Raw genomic sequence first — 18,748 nt, 5'->3', positions numbered from 1 at the left:
GCCTCAGCCTCCCGAGTAGCTGGGACTACAGGCGCCTGCCACCTCGCCCGGCTAAGTTTTTGTATTTTTTAGTAGAGACGGGGTTTCACTGTGTTAGCCAGGATGGTCTCGATCTCCTGACCTCGTGATCCGCCCGTCTCGGCCTCCCAAAGTGCTGGGATTACAAGCTTGAGCCACCGCGCCCGGCCACATATATATATTTTTTAAGACAAGAGTCTCACTCTGTTGCCCAGGCTGGAATGCAGTGGCATGATATTGGCTCACTGTAACCTCCGTTTCCAGGTTCAAGCGATTCTCCTGCCTCAGCCTCCCGAGTAGCTGGGACTACAGGCGCATGCCACCACACTCAGCTAATTCTTATATTTTTAGTAGAGATGGGGTTTCACCATGTTAGCCAGGATGATCTCGATCTCTTGACCTCATGATCCACCCGCCTTGCTAGGATCCTCCCAAAATGCTAGGATTACAGGCATGGGCCACTGCACCCAGACCTATGCCATCATATATTTAACAGCTTCCCAGAATTAGATTTTTGTGAGATCAGCGGTAATAATACTGTCATTTTTTGATATTTTATAATGCAATGCTGTAATATTTGGAAGATCGACGTATCTGGTGCACCAACATTTTCCAAATCACCAATGCATGATATTATAAAACCATGCATAAATATACATACCCAGGCAAAGTGCAAAAAAGACCAATAGATTTTTCTATAACAGAGTTATATGGTTTCAGATTCCACACTATAACTTACCTTTAAGAAACAACCACTTGATGAATTTTGGAGTGGCATCAAAGAAGAATGCCCACATTATCTGCAAAGACTATTAAAATGTTCTTCTCTTTACTACATACATAACTCTGTGAGATTTTCTTCATGTACTTAAATTTACTAAAACAATATAAAGCAAAAAACTAAATGCAAGAGTACATATGAGAATCCAGCCTTCATTTAAGCCATAGAGATCTGCAAAAATGGAAAATAATGCCACTCTCCCCACTACTTGTTTTTTAATAGTTATTTTTCACAAATATGTTGTTTTTGTTAACATATAATAGCTTTACTCTTGTAATTTTTAAATGATTAATACTTGAACATTTCAGTTTTAACTGGGGGTATAGTAATAATTGATAATCCCATAAACAGAAACTCTTTGAGGTCTTTAATAATTGAGAATCCAAAGGGACCCCGTCTCTACAAAAAAAAAAAAAAAATTAAATTAGCCACGCATAGTGGTATGTGCCTGTAGTCCTAGCTACTCGGGAAGCTGAGGTGGGAGGATGGCTTGAGCCCAGGAGGCAGAGGTTGCAGTGAGCCAAGACTGTACCACTGCACTCCAGCCTGGGCAATAGAGCCAGACTTTTTCTCAAAAAAAAAAAAAAAAGAAAAAGAATCCAAAGGGATCATGAGACTAAGATGTTTGAAAACTGCTGATCAACAGCAACCACCAAAAAAGTAAAACAAAGGTAAAGCTAATAAGCTAATAGTGGAGAAAAAGTACAGTGACAAAAATACTCAGTCAACCCAAAAGAGGGCAGGAGAAAAAAAAAGGGAAGGACCAGATGAAATAATTTGAAAAGAAACAGTAAGTTGGTAAATTTAAACCTGATCATATCACTAATGACAGTAAATGACACTCCATCTAAAAAACAGAGGGTATCAGATTGTATACAAAAGCAATACCCAACTATATGCTACTTATAAGAAACTCAGTTTAAATATAGAGACAGATACAAGAATAAAAGGATGAAAACAGAAATGTCTGCAAAATACTAACTGGAAACAAGCTCTAGTGGCTAATAAAGTCAGATAAAAACTTCATAAAGGGAAATCTTACCAAAGCAAACAGGACGTATCATTGATGGTAAAGGAAGCAATTCACCAAGACAACTTCAAAACAAAGCTTCAAAAAACAGGAAACAAAAATTGACAGAAACGAAAGGAGAAATAACCAAGTAATTTATAGTGGAGATTTTATTGCTCTTGTCTCAGTAACTGGTAGAAAAAGCAAAAAAATTTAAAAATATAAAAGATGTAACACTACCAATCTAACATGACCTAAACTGACATTTATAGAATACTTCACTCAACATCTGCAAAATATACACTGTTTTCAAGTACACAAGGAACGTTCAGTAAGACAAGCTATATCTGGGGCATAAACAAGTCTCAATAAATTGAAAAAACACTGAAATTGCATAACATATATCGTCTGTTATGGTTTGAATATTTGTCCCTTCCAAAACTGGTGTTGAAATTTAATCCCCAGTGTCATAGTACTGGGGATGGGGGAAGGCTTTAAGAGGCAATTTGGTCAGGAGGGCTCTGCCCACATGAATGGATTAATCTGTTCACAGATTAACATGTTATCATGAGAGTGGGACTGGTAGCTTTATAAGAAAAGGAAAAGAGACCTGAGCTCATATGTTCAGCTCCCTTGCCACATGACGCCCTGCATCGCTCTGGGACTCTGCAGAGTTCCAATCAGTAAGAGGACTCTCACCAGATGGAGCCCCTCGACCACGGACTTTTCATCCTCCGTAACTGTAAGAAATAAATTCCCTTTGTTTATAAATTACTCAGTTCCCAATATTCCGTTATAAGCAACGGAAAACGGACTGAGACACTGACCATCCATAATTAATCATTTACAAAAACATATCTGTAAAATCCCAAGATATTTTAAAAGTAAAATAATATACTTCTACATAATCATAAGTAAAGGCAGTAACAAAAGAAAAGGAAAAATATCTTGCATTGAGTGCAAATGAAAACACTGAAATTTATGGAATGCAGCTAAAGCATAGCTAGAGGAAAATTTGTAGCTTAAAATACATTAAAAAGATAAAAGGTCTAAAATGAATGACCCACCTTAGAAAACTAGAAAAAAAGCAACATAAATCCAAAGCAAGTGGATAGTAAATAATGAAGAACAGAAATCAATGAATAGAACACACAAAACCAAGTAGTAAAAATCAGTGAAACAAAAGGTGTTTCTTTTAAAACATAATAAAATGGATAAACTCCTAGTAAAACTGATCAATGAAAAAGAGAAGATAAAAACTGTCAAAATCAGGAATGCAAGAGAGATCATCACTATCCACATTTGTATTACATACCTAGCAGACATTAAAAAAATAAGAAAATATGAATAATTTCATTGTAATAAATCTAGCAACATAGATGAAATATAAAAATCTGTTGAAAGACATGTTACCAAAGCTGACTCAAGAAGAAACAGAAAATTTGAATAGCCCAATCTGAGGTCAAGAAAAACATTAAGTTTATAACTAAAAATACACTCAACAACAAAAAACTTCCACACTTCACTTAGATCAGTAATTCTCAACTGGGGTTGACTTTGCCCCCTTGAGGACATCTGACAATGTCTAAGACATTTCGGTTGTCACAATGAGAAGTGAAGGGGGGTAATTACTACTGGAATTCTTAGAGGCCAGGGATACTATTAAATATCCTATATTTAACAGGAAAACCCCTCACAATATTTACATTTAGGTCATTTACATTTACATATACATGACCTAAAATGTCAAAAGTGCTGAGGTTGAGAAACCTTGGCCTAAATTATTTCACTGGTAAATTCTGTCAAATGTTTAAGGAAGAAATAACACCAATGTACACAAATTATTTCAGAAAATAGAAAAGAAACAATCCTCAACTTATTAAATGATGATTGCATTATCCCAATACCAGAATCTGACAAAGGCATTAAAAGAAAATTATAGACTGACATCCCTCATGAATATGGAAGCAAAAATCCCTAACATAATATTAGCAAACTGACTTCTGGACTTCCACTCCAGCATGTATACAGCTTAGAAATTGCCATTCCAGGCCAGGCGCAGTGGCTCAAGCCTGTAATCCCAGCACTTTGGGAGGCCGAGACGGGCGGATCACGAGGTCAGGAGATCGAGACCATCCTGGCTAACACAGTGAAACCCCGTCTCTACTAAAAATACAAAAACTTAGCCGGGCGAGGTGGCAGGCGCCTGTAGTCCCAGCTACTCCGGAGGCTGAGGCAGGAGAATGGCGTGAACCCGGGAGGCAGAGCTTGCAGTGAGCTGAGATCCGGCCACTGCACTCCAGCCTGGGTGACAGAGTGAGACTCTGTCTCAAAAAAAAAAAAAAAAAAGAAATTGCCATTCCAGGACAGGTGTGGTGGCTCGCGCCTATAATCCCAACATTTTGGGGGGTCAAGGTGGGAGGATCTTTTGAGGCCAGGAGGTCAAGAAGTTGCCACTGCATCCTAACAAGTAAAAACCTAAGTAAACTGAAAAATTAATAATTATTCTTAGATTCATCAGAGACATGAAGCCACATAGAAAACCACTGCCCCAAAACTGCAGAGACAAACACATAAAGGAGAATCACAACTTAGCAGAGCAGACACCCAGAAGCTGAAACCTCTGGCAGTGCTGGAGTAGGAAAACATAAACTGTAATAGACAAACTGTTGGAGGCTGAGTGTGGACAAGTCTGATGTTAGAACTCCAGGGGAGATGCAGGTATTTAAAAAAGGAAAAAAATAAAACAAAACTCCAGGAGGACTCAGTTGCATACACTTTTGTGAGTTTTACCTCCAGGAACTCTACCAAGTCCTCAGAGCGAGTACTGTGGGAGAGAAATCCCCTTGTGCTTTCGGCAGGAGAGGAAAAGTAATTATTTTGAAATACTCCTTTACATTCTGTTCCTAACAAGGTCTGCCCTCAGGAGAAACTATTTTACCAGAACCTTACCTGCTCCAACCTAACTAGGGGAAGGGAAATACACAACTCCAGCTCCCTCTGGCCATTCTGTCCTGTCAAAGAGGGAAAAAAAACAAAACTGAAAATACTATGAAGCGTACCATTCAGGGGTACAGGTTCACCAAAAGATTAAGACCTAATCACAGGACTATAGAATGCTTCCCCTTTTCCCACACCTTACCACTACCTTACTAAAGGCCTACTTACCAGTTCCTTTTATCCACCACATTCTATCTACCTTTCAGCAAAAATTATATGGCATACTAAATGGTTATAAGAAAAAAAAAAAAAAAAAAAAAAAAAAAAACCACAGTCTAAAGAGACTAAACAAGCATTAGAACCAGAGTCAGATATGATAGGAATGTTGGAATTATCAAACCAGAATTTGTTTTAAAGAGAACTATGAGCAGTGCACTAAAGTTTCAATGGAAAAAGTAGACAACATGCAAGAATAATGTAAGAGATGGACATTTTAAGAAATAATCAAAAAGAAATACTAAAGATTAAAAAACTGGAACAGAAAGAAAGAATTCCTTTGATGGGTTCATTAGCAAATTGGACATGGCTGAGACAGAATCTCTGAACTTGAGGTATGACAACAGAACTTTCGAAACTGAAAAGCAAAGAGAAAAAAGATGGGGAAAAAAAGTGCAGAGTATCCAAGAACACTGGGAAAACTACAAAGGACAAGAGAGAGGGGAGGAGAAGAGAGACAGAGAGAAGGAAGAAGAAATATCTAAAGCAATATGGACTGAGAAGTTCCACCAAATTAATGTCAACACCAAATCAAAGATCTAGGAAGCTCAGAGAACATCAAACAGGATAAACATATACATAAAAAAACCCCTACTTCTAGCCATATCATATTCAAATTTCAGAAAATCAAAGATCAAAAAATCTTCAAAGAAGGCAGAGGGAAAAACACCCTACCTATAGGAACAAAGATATAAACTTATCCTCAGAAATGCAAGTAAAGAGTAGAGAAAAATATTTAAAGTGCTGAGAGAAAAAAATTGCAAGCCTAGAATTCTGTATCCTGCAAAGTCATCCTTCAAAAGTGAAGGAAAAAAACTTTCTGAGACAATTATTAAGGAATTTGACAGTAGACCTGCCTTGCAAGAAAATGTTAAAAGAAGTTCTTCTTAAAGAAGATATTTTTCTTTTTCTTCTTTTTTGTTTTTTTTTGTTTGTTTGTTTTTTGTTTTTTGTTTTGAGACAGAGTCTCACTCTGTTGCGCAGGCTGGAGTGCAGTGGCGTGATCTCAGCTCACCTCAACCTCCGCCTCCTGGGTTCAAGCGATTCTCCTGTCTCAGCCTCCCAAGTAGTTGGGATTACAGGCATGTGCCATCATGCCCGGCTAATTTTTGTATTTTTAGTGGAGACAGGGTTTCACCATTTTGGTCAGGCAGGTCTCGAATTTTTCTTATTCTTAATTGATCTAATAGAAAACAGTTTTCTTATTCTATTTTCTGTTGCTTATAACAGAATACCTAAAATTCAAAGGAATTTATTTCTTAACAGTTACAGAGGGTGAGAGGTCCAAGGTCAAGGGGCTACATCTAATGAGAGCCCTCTTACTGATGGGGACGCTCTGTAGAATCCTGAGGTGGTGCAGAGCATCATGCGATGAGGGGCTGAGCATGCTAGCTCAGATCTTGCTTCCTCTTCTTATAAAGTCACTAGTCCCATTCCTATGATAATCCAATAATCCATTAATCTGTTAATGGATTAATCCTGTAAAATAGAGTAATCCTCTTAAAGAATTAATCGCCTCTTAAAGGCCCCACCTCTCAATACTGCCACAGTGGGGATTGCATTTCAACATAAATTTTAGAGGGCATAAACATTCAAACCATAGCAACAGTTTACTCAAAATAATAGCAGCAATAAGGTGTTTAATTATGTATGCTCGTGTGTGTATGCTCACATGCGAGTAAAACGAATGGCAGTAATAAAAGGGATGGGCAGCAGGAATTAGGAATGTTTTGTTATTACAAGGTATTTGCATTACACATGAAACTCCACTTTCAGGTATAGTGTTACACTATACCTGAAAGTGGAGTTGGCTTAGCTATAAATACATACTGCAAACTCCAGGACAACCACCAAAAAAAGTTTTAAAAAAAGAAGTATAACTGATATGCTAAGAAATGGGAGAAAATGGAATCATACAAAATGTTCAATTAAAACTAAAGACTGAAAAGATGTGGAAGACAAAACCGGAAACAAATTATAAAGGCAACAACTAACAAACAGTAACAGAAATGAGAGATAATAATCCAACTATATCAATAATCACTTTAAATATCAATGGTCTAAATGCACCAATTAAAACACAGAGAGGCCAAGCACAGTGGCTCATACCTATAATCCCAGAACTTTTGGAGGACACAGCGGGAGGACCATTTGAGGCCGAGAGTTTGAGGCTGCAGTGAGCTATGATTGCACCACTGCACTCCAGCCTGGGCAACAGAGCAAGATTCTGTCTCAAAAATAAAACAAAACAAACAAACAAATGAAAAAATAGAGACTGTCAAAGTGTATCACAAAACAAGGCCCAGCCATATGTTGTCTACAAAAAAACTCTAAAGGCCGGGCGTGGTGGCTCACGCCTGTAATCCCAGCACTTTGGGAGGCCAAGGTGGGCGGATCACAAGGTCAGGAGATCGAGACCATGGTGAAACCCCGTCTCTACTAAAAATAGAAAAAATTAGCCGGGCGCAGGGGCGGGCGCCTGTAGTCCCAGCTACTCGGGAGGCGGAGGCAGGAGAATGGCGTGAACCCGGGAGGCGGAGCTTGCAGTGAGCCGAGATTGCGCCACTGCACTCCAGCCTGGGCGACAGAGCGAGACTCCGTCTCAAAAAAAAAAAAAAAAAAAAAAAAAAACTCTAAGTTGAACAATAAGAACACATGGATACAGGAAGAACAACAACACACACACACAGGGGCCTGTCAGGGGGTCAGGGGACAAGGGGAGGGAGAGCATTAGGACAAATACCTAATGCATTCAGATGTTAAAACATAAATGACGGGTTGATAGGTGCAGCAAACAACCATGACACATGCACACCTACGTAACAAACCTGCACATTCAGCACATGTATCCTGGAACTTAAAAGTAAAATTAAGTTAAATTTTTAAAAACTCCACTTTAACTATAAAGGCACATATAGATTAAAAGACAAGGGATGGAGAAAGATATACCATCCCAACACTAATCAAAGACAACAGGAGTAGCTATAGTAATCTTGGACAGAGCAGACTTCACAGCAAGGAAATTTATCAGGAATAAAGAAGGGCATTACATAATAAAGTGGTTAATAATCCAAGAAGACATAACAATTCTTATCATGTATGCAACTAAAAACAGAGTGGTCAAAATACATGAGGCAAAAACAGGTAGAACTACAAGGAGAAACAGATGAATCTACTATTACACTGGAAAACTTTAAAGCCTCTATCAGAAATAGACAGATCCAGCAGTCGGAAAATCAGTAAGGACATAGCTGAACTCAACAGTACCATCAGTCAACTGCATGTAATTGACATCTGTAGACTACTACATCCAACAACAGCAGATGAAACATTCTTCTCAAGCTAACATGGAACATCGACCAATACAGACTACATTCTAGGCCACAAAATACACCTTAACAAGTTTAAAATAACAGAAATCATAAAATGTCTGCTCTCAGATCTCAATGAAATTAAACTAGAAATTGACAGAGAGAGATTCCTGAAAAATCCCCAAATACTTGGAGATTAAACAACACACTTCTCAATAACACATGTGTCAAAGAAGAAATCTTAAGGGTAATTTTAAAATATTTTTAACTATAGGAAAATGAAAATACAACTTATGAAATTTGTGAGATGCAGCAAATACAGTATTAGAGGCAAAAGTATTGCTTTGAATGAATATATGAGAAAAGAAGATCTAAAATCAATCATCTAAGCTTCCACCTTAACAAGAAAAATTCGAGCTAATTGATTACAAAGGAAGCAGAAAAAAATAAATAAAAATAAAGAGCAGGAATCAATAAAATTAAAAACAGGAAGTCAGTAGAGAAAAATCAACAAAACCAAAAGCTAACAGTTCTTTAAAGAGAACAATAAAATTGATAATCCTCTTGCCAGGATAACTAAGAGAAAAAAAAAAAAAAAGACACAAATTACCAATATCAGAAATGAAAGTGGAGACATCACTACAGAGCCCAAGGACGTTAAAAAGGATAATGAAGAAATATTATGAACAATTCTTTTTTTTTTTTTTTTGAGATAGAGTCTTGTGCTCTGTTGTCCAGGTGCCATCCTGGCTCAGTGGAACCTCCACTTCCCAGGTTCAAGCGATTCTCCTGCCTCAGCCTCCCAAGGAGTTGGCCGACTACAGGCATATGCCACCACGTACAGCTATTTTTTTAAATTAATATTTTTGGTACAGCTAATATTTTTAGTACAGACAGGGTTTCACCACGTTGGCCAGGCTGGTCTCGAACTTCTGACCTCAAGTGATCCACCCACCTTGGCCTCCCAAAGTGCTGGGATTACAGGCATGAGCTACCACACCTGGCCTGTTACGAACAATTCTATGCCCAAAATTTGATAACCTGAATGAAATGAACCAATTCCTTGAAATATACCCAAACTAACATAAGAAGAAATTGAATCAATAATTAATAATCTTCCAAACCAGAAAGCACAGACCCAGATGGGTTCACTGATGAATTCTACCAAATATTTAAGGAAGAAATTGTATCAATTATCTATAATCTCTTCCATAAGATACATGGAGAGGAAATACTTCATCACTCATTATATGAAGCCAGCATTACTCTAATACCAAAACTAGACAAAAGCATTACCAAAACAGAAACATACAGACCAGTATCTCTTATGAACGTAAATGCAAAAAATTCTCAAGAAAATATTAGTAAATCTAATCCAACAATGTATAAAAAGAATTCTATACCATGACCATGTGGAATTTATCCTAGGTAGGCACAACTGGTTCAATGTTTAAAAAAAAAATCAATTAATTTAATCAATTGCATCAAGAGGCTAAAGAACAAAAATCACATGATAAAACATCAATAGACGTTGGAAAAGCATTTGACAACATCCAACACCATTCATGATGAAACTTCTCAGTAAACTAGGAATAGAGGGGAACTTCCTCAACTTGATAAAGAAAATCTACAAAAAACCTATAGCTAACATCATACTTAATGGTGAGAAGCTAGAAACTGTCTCTCTAAGATCAAGAACAAGGCAAGGATGTCCCCACTCATCACTGCTTTTCAACATTGTTCTAGAAGTCCTAGTTAATGCAATAGAAAAAGGAAATAAAAGTTACACTAATTAGGAAAGAAGAAATAAAATTGTCTTTGTTTACAGATGACATGATTGTCTGTGGAGAAAGTCCAAAAATATCAACAGAAAACTTTTGGAACTAATAAGCAATAACAGCAAGTTTACAAGATAGAAGGCTAATGTACAAAAGTCAATCACTTTCTTACAATATAACAGCAATGAACAAGTAAAATTTAAAATTTAAAACATAATACCATAAAAATGAAATACTTAGGTATAAGTCTATCAAAATATACGCAAGATCCGTATGAGGAAAAGTACAAAACTCTAACGAAAGATAAAAAGAAGAACAAAACAAACGAAGAGATGTTCCACGTTTATGATTAAGAAGACTCACCGGGTGTGGTGGCTCTCGCCTGTAATGTCAGCACTTTGGGAGGTCAAGGCAGGTGGATCACCTGAGGTCAGGAGTTCAAGACAAGCCTGACCAGCATGGAGAAACCCCGTCTCTACTAAAAATACAAAATCAGCCCAGCGTAGTGGTGCATGCCTATAATCCCAGCTACTCAGGAGGCTGAGGCAGGACAATTGCTTGAACCCGGGAGGCGGAGGTTGCAGTGAGCTGAGATCGCGCCATTGCACTCCAGCCTGGGCAACAAGAGCGAAACTCTGTCTCAAAAAAAAAAAAGACTCAACGTCATTTAGATGTCAGCTTTTCTCAACTTGATCTACAGATTCAACACAATCCCAATCAAAATCTCAGCAAATTATTTTGGGAATGATAAACTGATTCTAAAGTTACACAGAGAGACAAAAGACCCAGAATAGCCAACTCAATATTGAAGAAAAAGTCAGAGGACTGACACTACTAGAATTCAAGACTTATGAAAAGGCTACAATAATTAAGACAGTGTGGCACTGGAGAAAGAGCAGACAAATAGGTCAATGGAACAGAATAGAGATCCCAGAAATAAGCCCACATAAATATAGTCAACTGATCTTTGACAAAGGAGCAAAGGCAATACAATGGAGCAAAGATACGCATTTCAACAAATGGTACTGGAACAACTGGACATTGACAGCCAAAAAAAAAAAAAATCAATCTACACACAGACCTTACATCCATCATAAAAATTAACTCAAAATGGTTTACAGACCTAAATGTAAAGTATAAAACTATACAACTCCTAGAAGATAACACAGAAAATTTAGATGGCCTTGAGTATAGTGATGACTTTTTAGATCAATACTAAAGGCATGAGCTACAAAAAAATAAAAATTAAAATACAGTAGTCCCCCTTACCCTTGGGAAATATGTTCTAAGACCCCCAGCGGATGCCTGAAACCATGGATAATACTTAACCCTGTATGTGCTTTTTTCCTATACATATGATAATGTTTTATCAACTTTATAAATTTATAAACTAGACATAGTAAGACATTAACAATAGAGAAATTATAACAAAATACTATAATAAAAGTTATATGAATGTGTTCTCTCACTCTCATACACACACACTCTCACATGCACACATACACAAACACACAAAATATCTTAATATTTTCAGACTGCAGCTGACCATGGGTAACCAAAACTGTGGAAAGTGAAACTGTGATAAGGGGAGACTACTATAATTGATAAGCTGGAGTTCGCTAAAATTTAAAATTTCTGCTCTGTGAAAAGACAAGCCATAGAAAGACAGAACATATTTGCCAAAGGCATGCCTGACAAAGGACTGTTATCCAAAATAGACAAAGAACTCTTAAAACTCAACAATAAGAAATTGAACAATCTGATTTTAAAATGAGCAAAAGACCTGTATATCATCAAAGAAGATATACAGATGGCAAGTAAGCATGTGAAGAGATGTTCAACATCATATGTCATTAGGGAATTGCAAATTAAGACAATGAGACACCACTACACAGTTATGAGAATGACCAAAATTCAAAACACTGACAGCAGCAAATACTGGAGAAAATGTGGTGCAAGAGGAACTCTCATTTAATGCTGCTGGGAATGCACAAGGGGACCAACACTTTGGAAGATATCTTGCTAGCTTCTTGCAAAACTAAACATATTCTTATGATCCAGCAATCACTTCCTTCGGTATTTACCAAAATGAACTAAAAACATAAAACCACACAAAAAAATTGCACGCATAAGTTTAGAGAAGACTTATTAACAGCAGCCAAAACTTGGAAGCAACTAAGACGTCCTTCAGTAGTTGAATGGGTAAATAAACTGTGGTGTTCCCAGACAATAGAATATTACTCAGCACTAAAAAGAAATGAGCTATCAAGCTATGGAAAGGCATGGAGGAAATATAAATGCATATTACTAAGTGAAAGAAACCAACCTGAAACAGCTAAATACTGTCTGGTTCCAATTACGTAATAGTCTGGAAAAGGCAAAACTATGGAGACAAGAAAAAGATCTGTGGTTTCCAGAGGATTGGGGGAGGGAAGGATGACTACACACAGCTCAATTTTTAGTGTAGTGAAACTATGCTGTGTAATACTACAATGATAGATACATGTCATTATACATTTGTCTAAAGCCATAAAATGTGCAACACTGGGAATGAATGATACCGTAAACTACAGACTTTGAGTGACAGTGTGTCAGTGTAAGTTCATTGGTTATAAAAAAAAAAGATCCACTGCGGTGCAAGATGCTGACAGTGAAGGAGGTTGTGTGTATGTGGGGACAGGAGTTATATGGAACACTCTGTACTTTCTCCTCAAATCTGCTATGAACCTACAACTGCCATAGTTTTTACATTTAAATACATATATATATATGCAGATCTAATCCAGAAATAAGCAAGGTGAATAATAACTGTGACTGATCATAGTTTATTCCTGGAATGCAAAGTTGGTTTAACAACCAAAAACTAACTTGCACAACTTAATAATTTTTAAAAATGATCACAAGAGTTGGCACTTGAGTTTTGCCTCATATGAATGGACCAACAGCTAGACATATACTGCCCAAGAAACATTCATCAAATCTCTGAAGGATGACATCATGTTAGCCTTCAAACTGCTTTCCATACATGATGTCTCAAATATTATATGTTTGAAATATTACACCGAGCAGTCAAGCAAAGGTAACTGGGCACACAAAGAGGTAAGGTAACACCTGCTAGCCAAAACTAGCAGAAACAATATTTGATATAAGCAGACCTATAGGAGTTCCAGATGCTGGAATTTCCAGACATATGAAATAGCTATACTTACTATGTTCAAGGAGATAAAGGCCAAGCTTGAAATTTCAGCAGGGAACAGTAAACTGTAAAAAGTGATACAGTAGATTTGAAAAAGAACCAGCTAGGAACACAAGAATTAAAAACACATAAAATTGACATGAGGAACTCAATGTATGGAGCCAATGTATTCTTAACACATTCTCTAGGTAGTTCTAATCATCCACTGTGTTTGAAAATTAGAATAATAATTATTTTAAAAATCTTAACAGCCTTGTCCTCAAATCCACTGTTCTTTTTTTAACCTTTTTAAGATGTTTTTATTGGTTTAATTTACACATAATAATTTTACCTACTTACGGGGTACATAGTGATGTTTTGATACATATAATGTATGGTGATCAGATCAGGGTAATTACCACGTCCATCATCTCAAACATGTATCATTTCTTTGTGTTGCGAATATTCAATATCCTCCTTCTTGCTATTTAAAACTGTATATTATTGGTAACTATGGTCATTCAACAATGGTATGAAACACTAGAACTTATTCCTTCTATCTAGCTGGAATTTTTTATCCTTTAACAAATCTCTCCCTAACATGCAGCCCCCACCACCACTTTCCTCCTACCCTTTCCAGTCTTTAATATCCCCTGTTACATTTTTTACTTCTATGGGATCAACTTTCTTTCTTGGGTCCCACATATAAGTGAGAACTTGTGGTGTTTAACTTTCCATTTCTGGCTTATTTCACTTAACATAATGTCCTCCAGTTCCACTCATGTTGTCACAAATGACAAGATTTCATTCTTTTTTATGGCTGAATAGTATATGATTGTGTATATATACCACATTTTCTTTATCCATGCATCTGTTGTTGGGATACCGAGGCTGATTTCATATGTTGGCTATTAGGAATAGTTCTGCAATAAACACAGGGGTGCAGATGCCTCTTTGATATACTGATTTCCTTTTGTTTGGATAAATGCCCAGTAGCGGGATTGCTGGATCATTACTGTTTTCTAATCCAGCTCCTAGAATGCCTCCAGAATTATTTTTCTAATACATAAATTTGATATCTCAGTACCTTATTTAAAAGTATTTTAGATAAAACCCAATTCTCTAGCCTCATGGCTAATGAGCCTTCACCATCTACCCTGTATCTTTGATATACTGTCCTATTAGCTAAACAGATCCTATTCATTCCTGCTTGCTTTTTCAATTTCCTCTATCTAGACTGGCTTTCCCCATCTTGTCTGCCTGCTTAATTCCTACTAATACACTTAGGAACACAATTTGCATGTCATCTCTGAGAAAAATAAATCACTCTTTCAACTGTACTCTCATACTCTGTCACAGCTCTACTAAAACACTTACCATACAATATTATAGTTACATATGAAATTCTCTTCTACCCCTTGTCCCCTGCAGTTATACTGAAATAACTCAAAGGCTAGGAGATATAAATATATATGTGTGTGTGTCAAGAACCTAAATTATACCTATTGCATTAAACATAATATTTGTTGAATAAATAATTCATGGAAATAAGCCAGAAAATCTTAGGAAATCTAAGATCAATTCAAGAATTCTGTCCTTCAAGTTCTCCTATAGAAAAGGCCTAGAGTTTACTAATATTAGGTCACACATTGAATTGGCAGCAGAATGGTATTCTACCACACTTTGATGCCTTGTGTTTTGTAGCTAAAGCGATTTACCAGAAAAACGTACCAGGAGGGAAATATGTGAAAAGATCAGACTGGATTCAAAGGGAGAGTGGCAAGAATCTTTGAATAGCTGCCTAAATAAATAAAATATGGGGATTGACAAGAAGAAAGAATAGTAGCATAGAAGCTTCTCCTTCAAAGACAATGAGAGAGCCAAAATAGCCTGATATATACACTGATATATCCATTAACTGACTTGACTTTGAGGTTCAATGGACAGTAGGAACACTCCCCCTTAAAGGGGTTAATGTTAAACCACATTAGTGAGTAAACCCTTCTATTTCTATATGCTGTGAACAATTTATAGGGAGCCAGAATAATGTTTCAGAAGCAGAAAAACTCCCCACCTCTGCTACCTCAAGACCACGTCTGCCCAAGATAAAGAGAGTCTCTTACACAACTTAATCTAAGAGCTGAGGAAACCATTATGCTTGGGATAGACAGGGTTTAGCTGATTACGATGTCTTTATAGATCATAAATTTTATTCCAGATCTATGAATTAGGAGACAAAAAACCCATCCTATATTTCAAGCTCAATTGCAATCTTGGGGCAAAGCATTTCATCACTTTCTGGCATATAAGAGTACCTTAGTCAATTTTATTTTTGCAGAGTTATTAGCACGATCTTGTTTGTTTAGTCTGAAGCCTGCCATAATATACAAGTCTGAGATAAAGACAGGATGAGTACAACTTTTAATATAATGTTGATATACAAAACAGTATTCCTGTAATCAAATATAGATATTCAGAGTATTTTCAAACTGTAACCCTTTCCAAGTCTCTGTTTCTGATAAAATGAAAAAACATTCCCTCAAATTCTACCCTGTTTAATTTGTGAAAACTTAACTTTATTCTTTTAATTTTCTTTAATTAATAATTTAGGTTTCTCTCTTGAGGCTCATACTTCTCCCTTCTCCCAGAAGCACAGGCCCAGAAATATTACTAGCTCCTCTCCAATCTTTAGACCACAAAAATTAATTTTTATGAAATCCATTTATACATAGAAATGCATAATAATTTATTAACCATCAATAAAGAACACACATGCAACTGGAAATGTAGTTATTCACTGCCTTTTCAAGGTGATAACAGATAAGGTAAATAAAGGTGAAAACAAAACATGCAATAGTGCAACAATTTTTTTTTAACTTTTCAAGAAGAACTTCTGGTCGGGCATGGTGGCACATGGCTGTAATCCCAACACTTTGGGAGGCCAAGTCAGAGGATCACTTAAGCCCAGGAGTTCAAGACCAGCCAGGGAAACACAGTGAGACCCTGTCTCTACTAAAAGTAAAAAAATTAGCCAGGTATGGTGGTGTGCACCTGTAGTCTCAGCTACTAGGGAGGCTAAGGTGGAAGGATCATTTGAACCCAGGAGGTCAAGGTGGCAGTGAGCCATGATCGTGCCACTGCATTCTAGCCTGGGCAACAGAGTGAGATCCTGTCTCAAAAACTGAATTTCTAAAGAATAACTTCTGAACACAGTCCAGCCCCTCTGCAATTTAACATCAGTGAAAGAATTGCTTTGTTTTTGCAGTACTTAGTCAAATTTTACAGCAAGAATATCGATATGTAAGCATAATTAAAACCAATAAACTTTTCAAATATTCTATTACACATACCAATAAAATCAGAAACCAGAAAATTAAGCTCTAACATGTTCTAAGTTTTATGTATTTAACATTTAACTACTGCTCACAAAACACATGTATGCTAGTCCGTTCCATAATGTTATTCCTGCAGTAAAAAATTTCAAAAGCAAAGGCTTAACTGAAGAAAGCGACTTATTCTACTTTTAAACAATCTGAAGCTGTCTGATTAAGAAATTAGTATCTTACAACTTTTTTCCTCGCCTGTCAAAAGTTATGTGAAACTGATTCACCACTCAACTTAAACTTCACCAGGAAATGGCACAAGTATTGATGAAAAACTTGATCATCTAAGGACTACAATCTCGTTTTCATGTTAAAGATGCCAATATAAAAGCAGTGCCTAGCAAAAAAAGATAAGTTTCACTGAGAGATTATCAGTTTGACATAAACAGTGCATATTCAATCTAGTATGCAATTGTATCATAATTATATATAACATGGTTTATTTGAAATCATTCTCACTTGCAGTTTCGAGTTCCTAAGACAAACAATGTAGCTGTATTCCAACTTTACCTACTAATTTAGGAAAAAAAAAATACTCAGGTCAACTGAACTATGATATAACTGAAATACTATTTATAATTAACGGATGTAATTTTTAACCTGGCTCACCAACTGGTTCAAAAGGCCACAAATGGAATTTCACATCTGCAAGAGAACACATGTGATAATCCTCAAAAAGTAATACTGCGAATGTTCTTGTGATTTGAGAATTGATCATCAAGTTAAATGCCAAACTTCAGTCAGTTTGACTTTGCTATAATCCTAAAATGTTTTTTATGTTTCTTTACTATTAACATGGAAAGCACTAAAATTGATTAGACTTGTAATAAAAGTTACTGCAGGAATAAAAAAAGTTTTAAAATATTTAATCTATTCTTTCACTTATGAACTCACGTATCTCTGAAAAGCTACAGGTACAAAATATGTAAAGTTAAATTATATATATACGTGTGTGTGTATATATATACATCTATATAAATATGGTGACATTTCATTCTTGAAATGGAAAAAAACATATAATACTATACATGCAAAATACATACATGCAAAAATAATTACGTGTTTTCCACACAAAAAAATAAATTTTAAAAGTCCTAAAAATGTGAAAATGAACTGAGATATATCATTCTATGTTTTATATTTTATAAAGAGAATACAATCATGTGTTGTTTCACTAATAATAGAGAAAAAAAGGGTTTTTTTGTTTTTGTTTTCTGCTTTTTTTTAAAACAGCTCAGGCTAGAGTGCAGTGGCGCAACCTCCACTCACTGCAACCTCCACCTCCCAGGTTCAAGCGATTCTCCTGCCTCAGCCTCCCAAGTAGCTGAGATTACAGGTAAGCGCCACTATGGCCATTAATTTTTTTGTTTTTACTATAAATGGGGTTGGCCAGGCTAATCTGGAACTCCTGACCTCAAGTGATCCACCCGCCTCAGCCTCCCAAAGTGCTGGGATTATAGGCGTGAGCCACCACACTCAGCAAAAACTTTGTAAATTAAATCTTTTTTTCTTTACTTAGGTGTAATCTTACAGATGTCTTTCTTTTTTTTATTATTATTAAGTTCTAGGGTACATGAGCACAACGTGCAGGTTTGTTACATATATATACATGTGCCATGTTGGTGTTCTGCACCCATTAACTCATCATTTACATTAGGTGTATCTCCTAATGCTATCCCTCCCCACTACCCCCTCCCCACAATAGGACCTGGTGTGTGATGCTCCCCTTCCTGTGTCCAGGTAATTTCATTGTTCAATTCCCACCTATGAGTGAGAACATGCGGTGTTTGGTTTTCTGTTCTTGCGATAGTTTGCTGAGAATGATGGTTTCCAGCTGCATCCATGTCCCTACAGATGTCTTTCTATTAAAGAAATGTTTGGTTTAATAACATATTTAAAAATATGGCAACTCTGCAGGGCATGGTGGTGTGCGCCTCTAGTGCCCTGTACTCAGGAGGCTAAGATGGGAGGATTGCTTGAGCCCAGGAGTTTAAGGCCAGCCTGGGCAACATAGTGAGCCCCATCTCCCCCAAAAATCTTTTTTCAAAAAATGTTTTAAAAGAATCAACAACTTCTG

The 18,748-nt window shown here is 36.6% G+C and overlaps 1 protein-coding gene across 7 annotated transcripts in view; it reads right to left on the bottom strand.

The window, feature by feature from the left end:
* Positions 1–18,748, bottom strand: part of TBC1D12 (TBC1 domain family member 12) — a 147,430-nt gene that overhangs the window by 79,944 nt on the left and 48,738 nt on the right. Inside the window, exon 3 of one of the 7 annotated variants that reach the window (XM_074002235.1) lies at positions 13,323–13,374. The exons of 5 other annotated variants lie outside the window; for them this stretch is intronic. Coding sequence is in view for 1 of the 2 variants with exons in the window: in XM_045361223.3 (XP_045217158.1) it covers positions 758–796 (39 nt within the window). In the remaining variant the exon portion in view is untranslated. Of the gene's footprint in view, positions 1–757; positions 980–13,322; positions 13,375–18,748 lie in introns of those variants that run through there. One more of the 7 variants, XM_045361223.3, reaches the window with a different exon arrangement.

This window comes from Macaca fascicularis, chromosome 9 (genome assembly GCF_037993035.2).
Source record: "Macaca fascicularis isolate 582-1 chromosome 9, T2T-MFA8v1.1".
In the NCBI taxonomy this organism is placed as follows: domain Eukaryota; kingdom Metazoa; phylum Chordata; class Mammalia; order Primates; family Cercopithecidae; genus Macaca; species Macaca fascicularis.
Note: the sequence above shows the minus strand (reverse complement) of the source record. Positions and strands in the feature narration are given on the sequence as shown.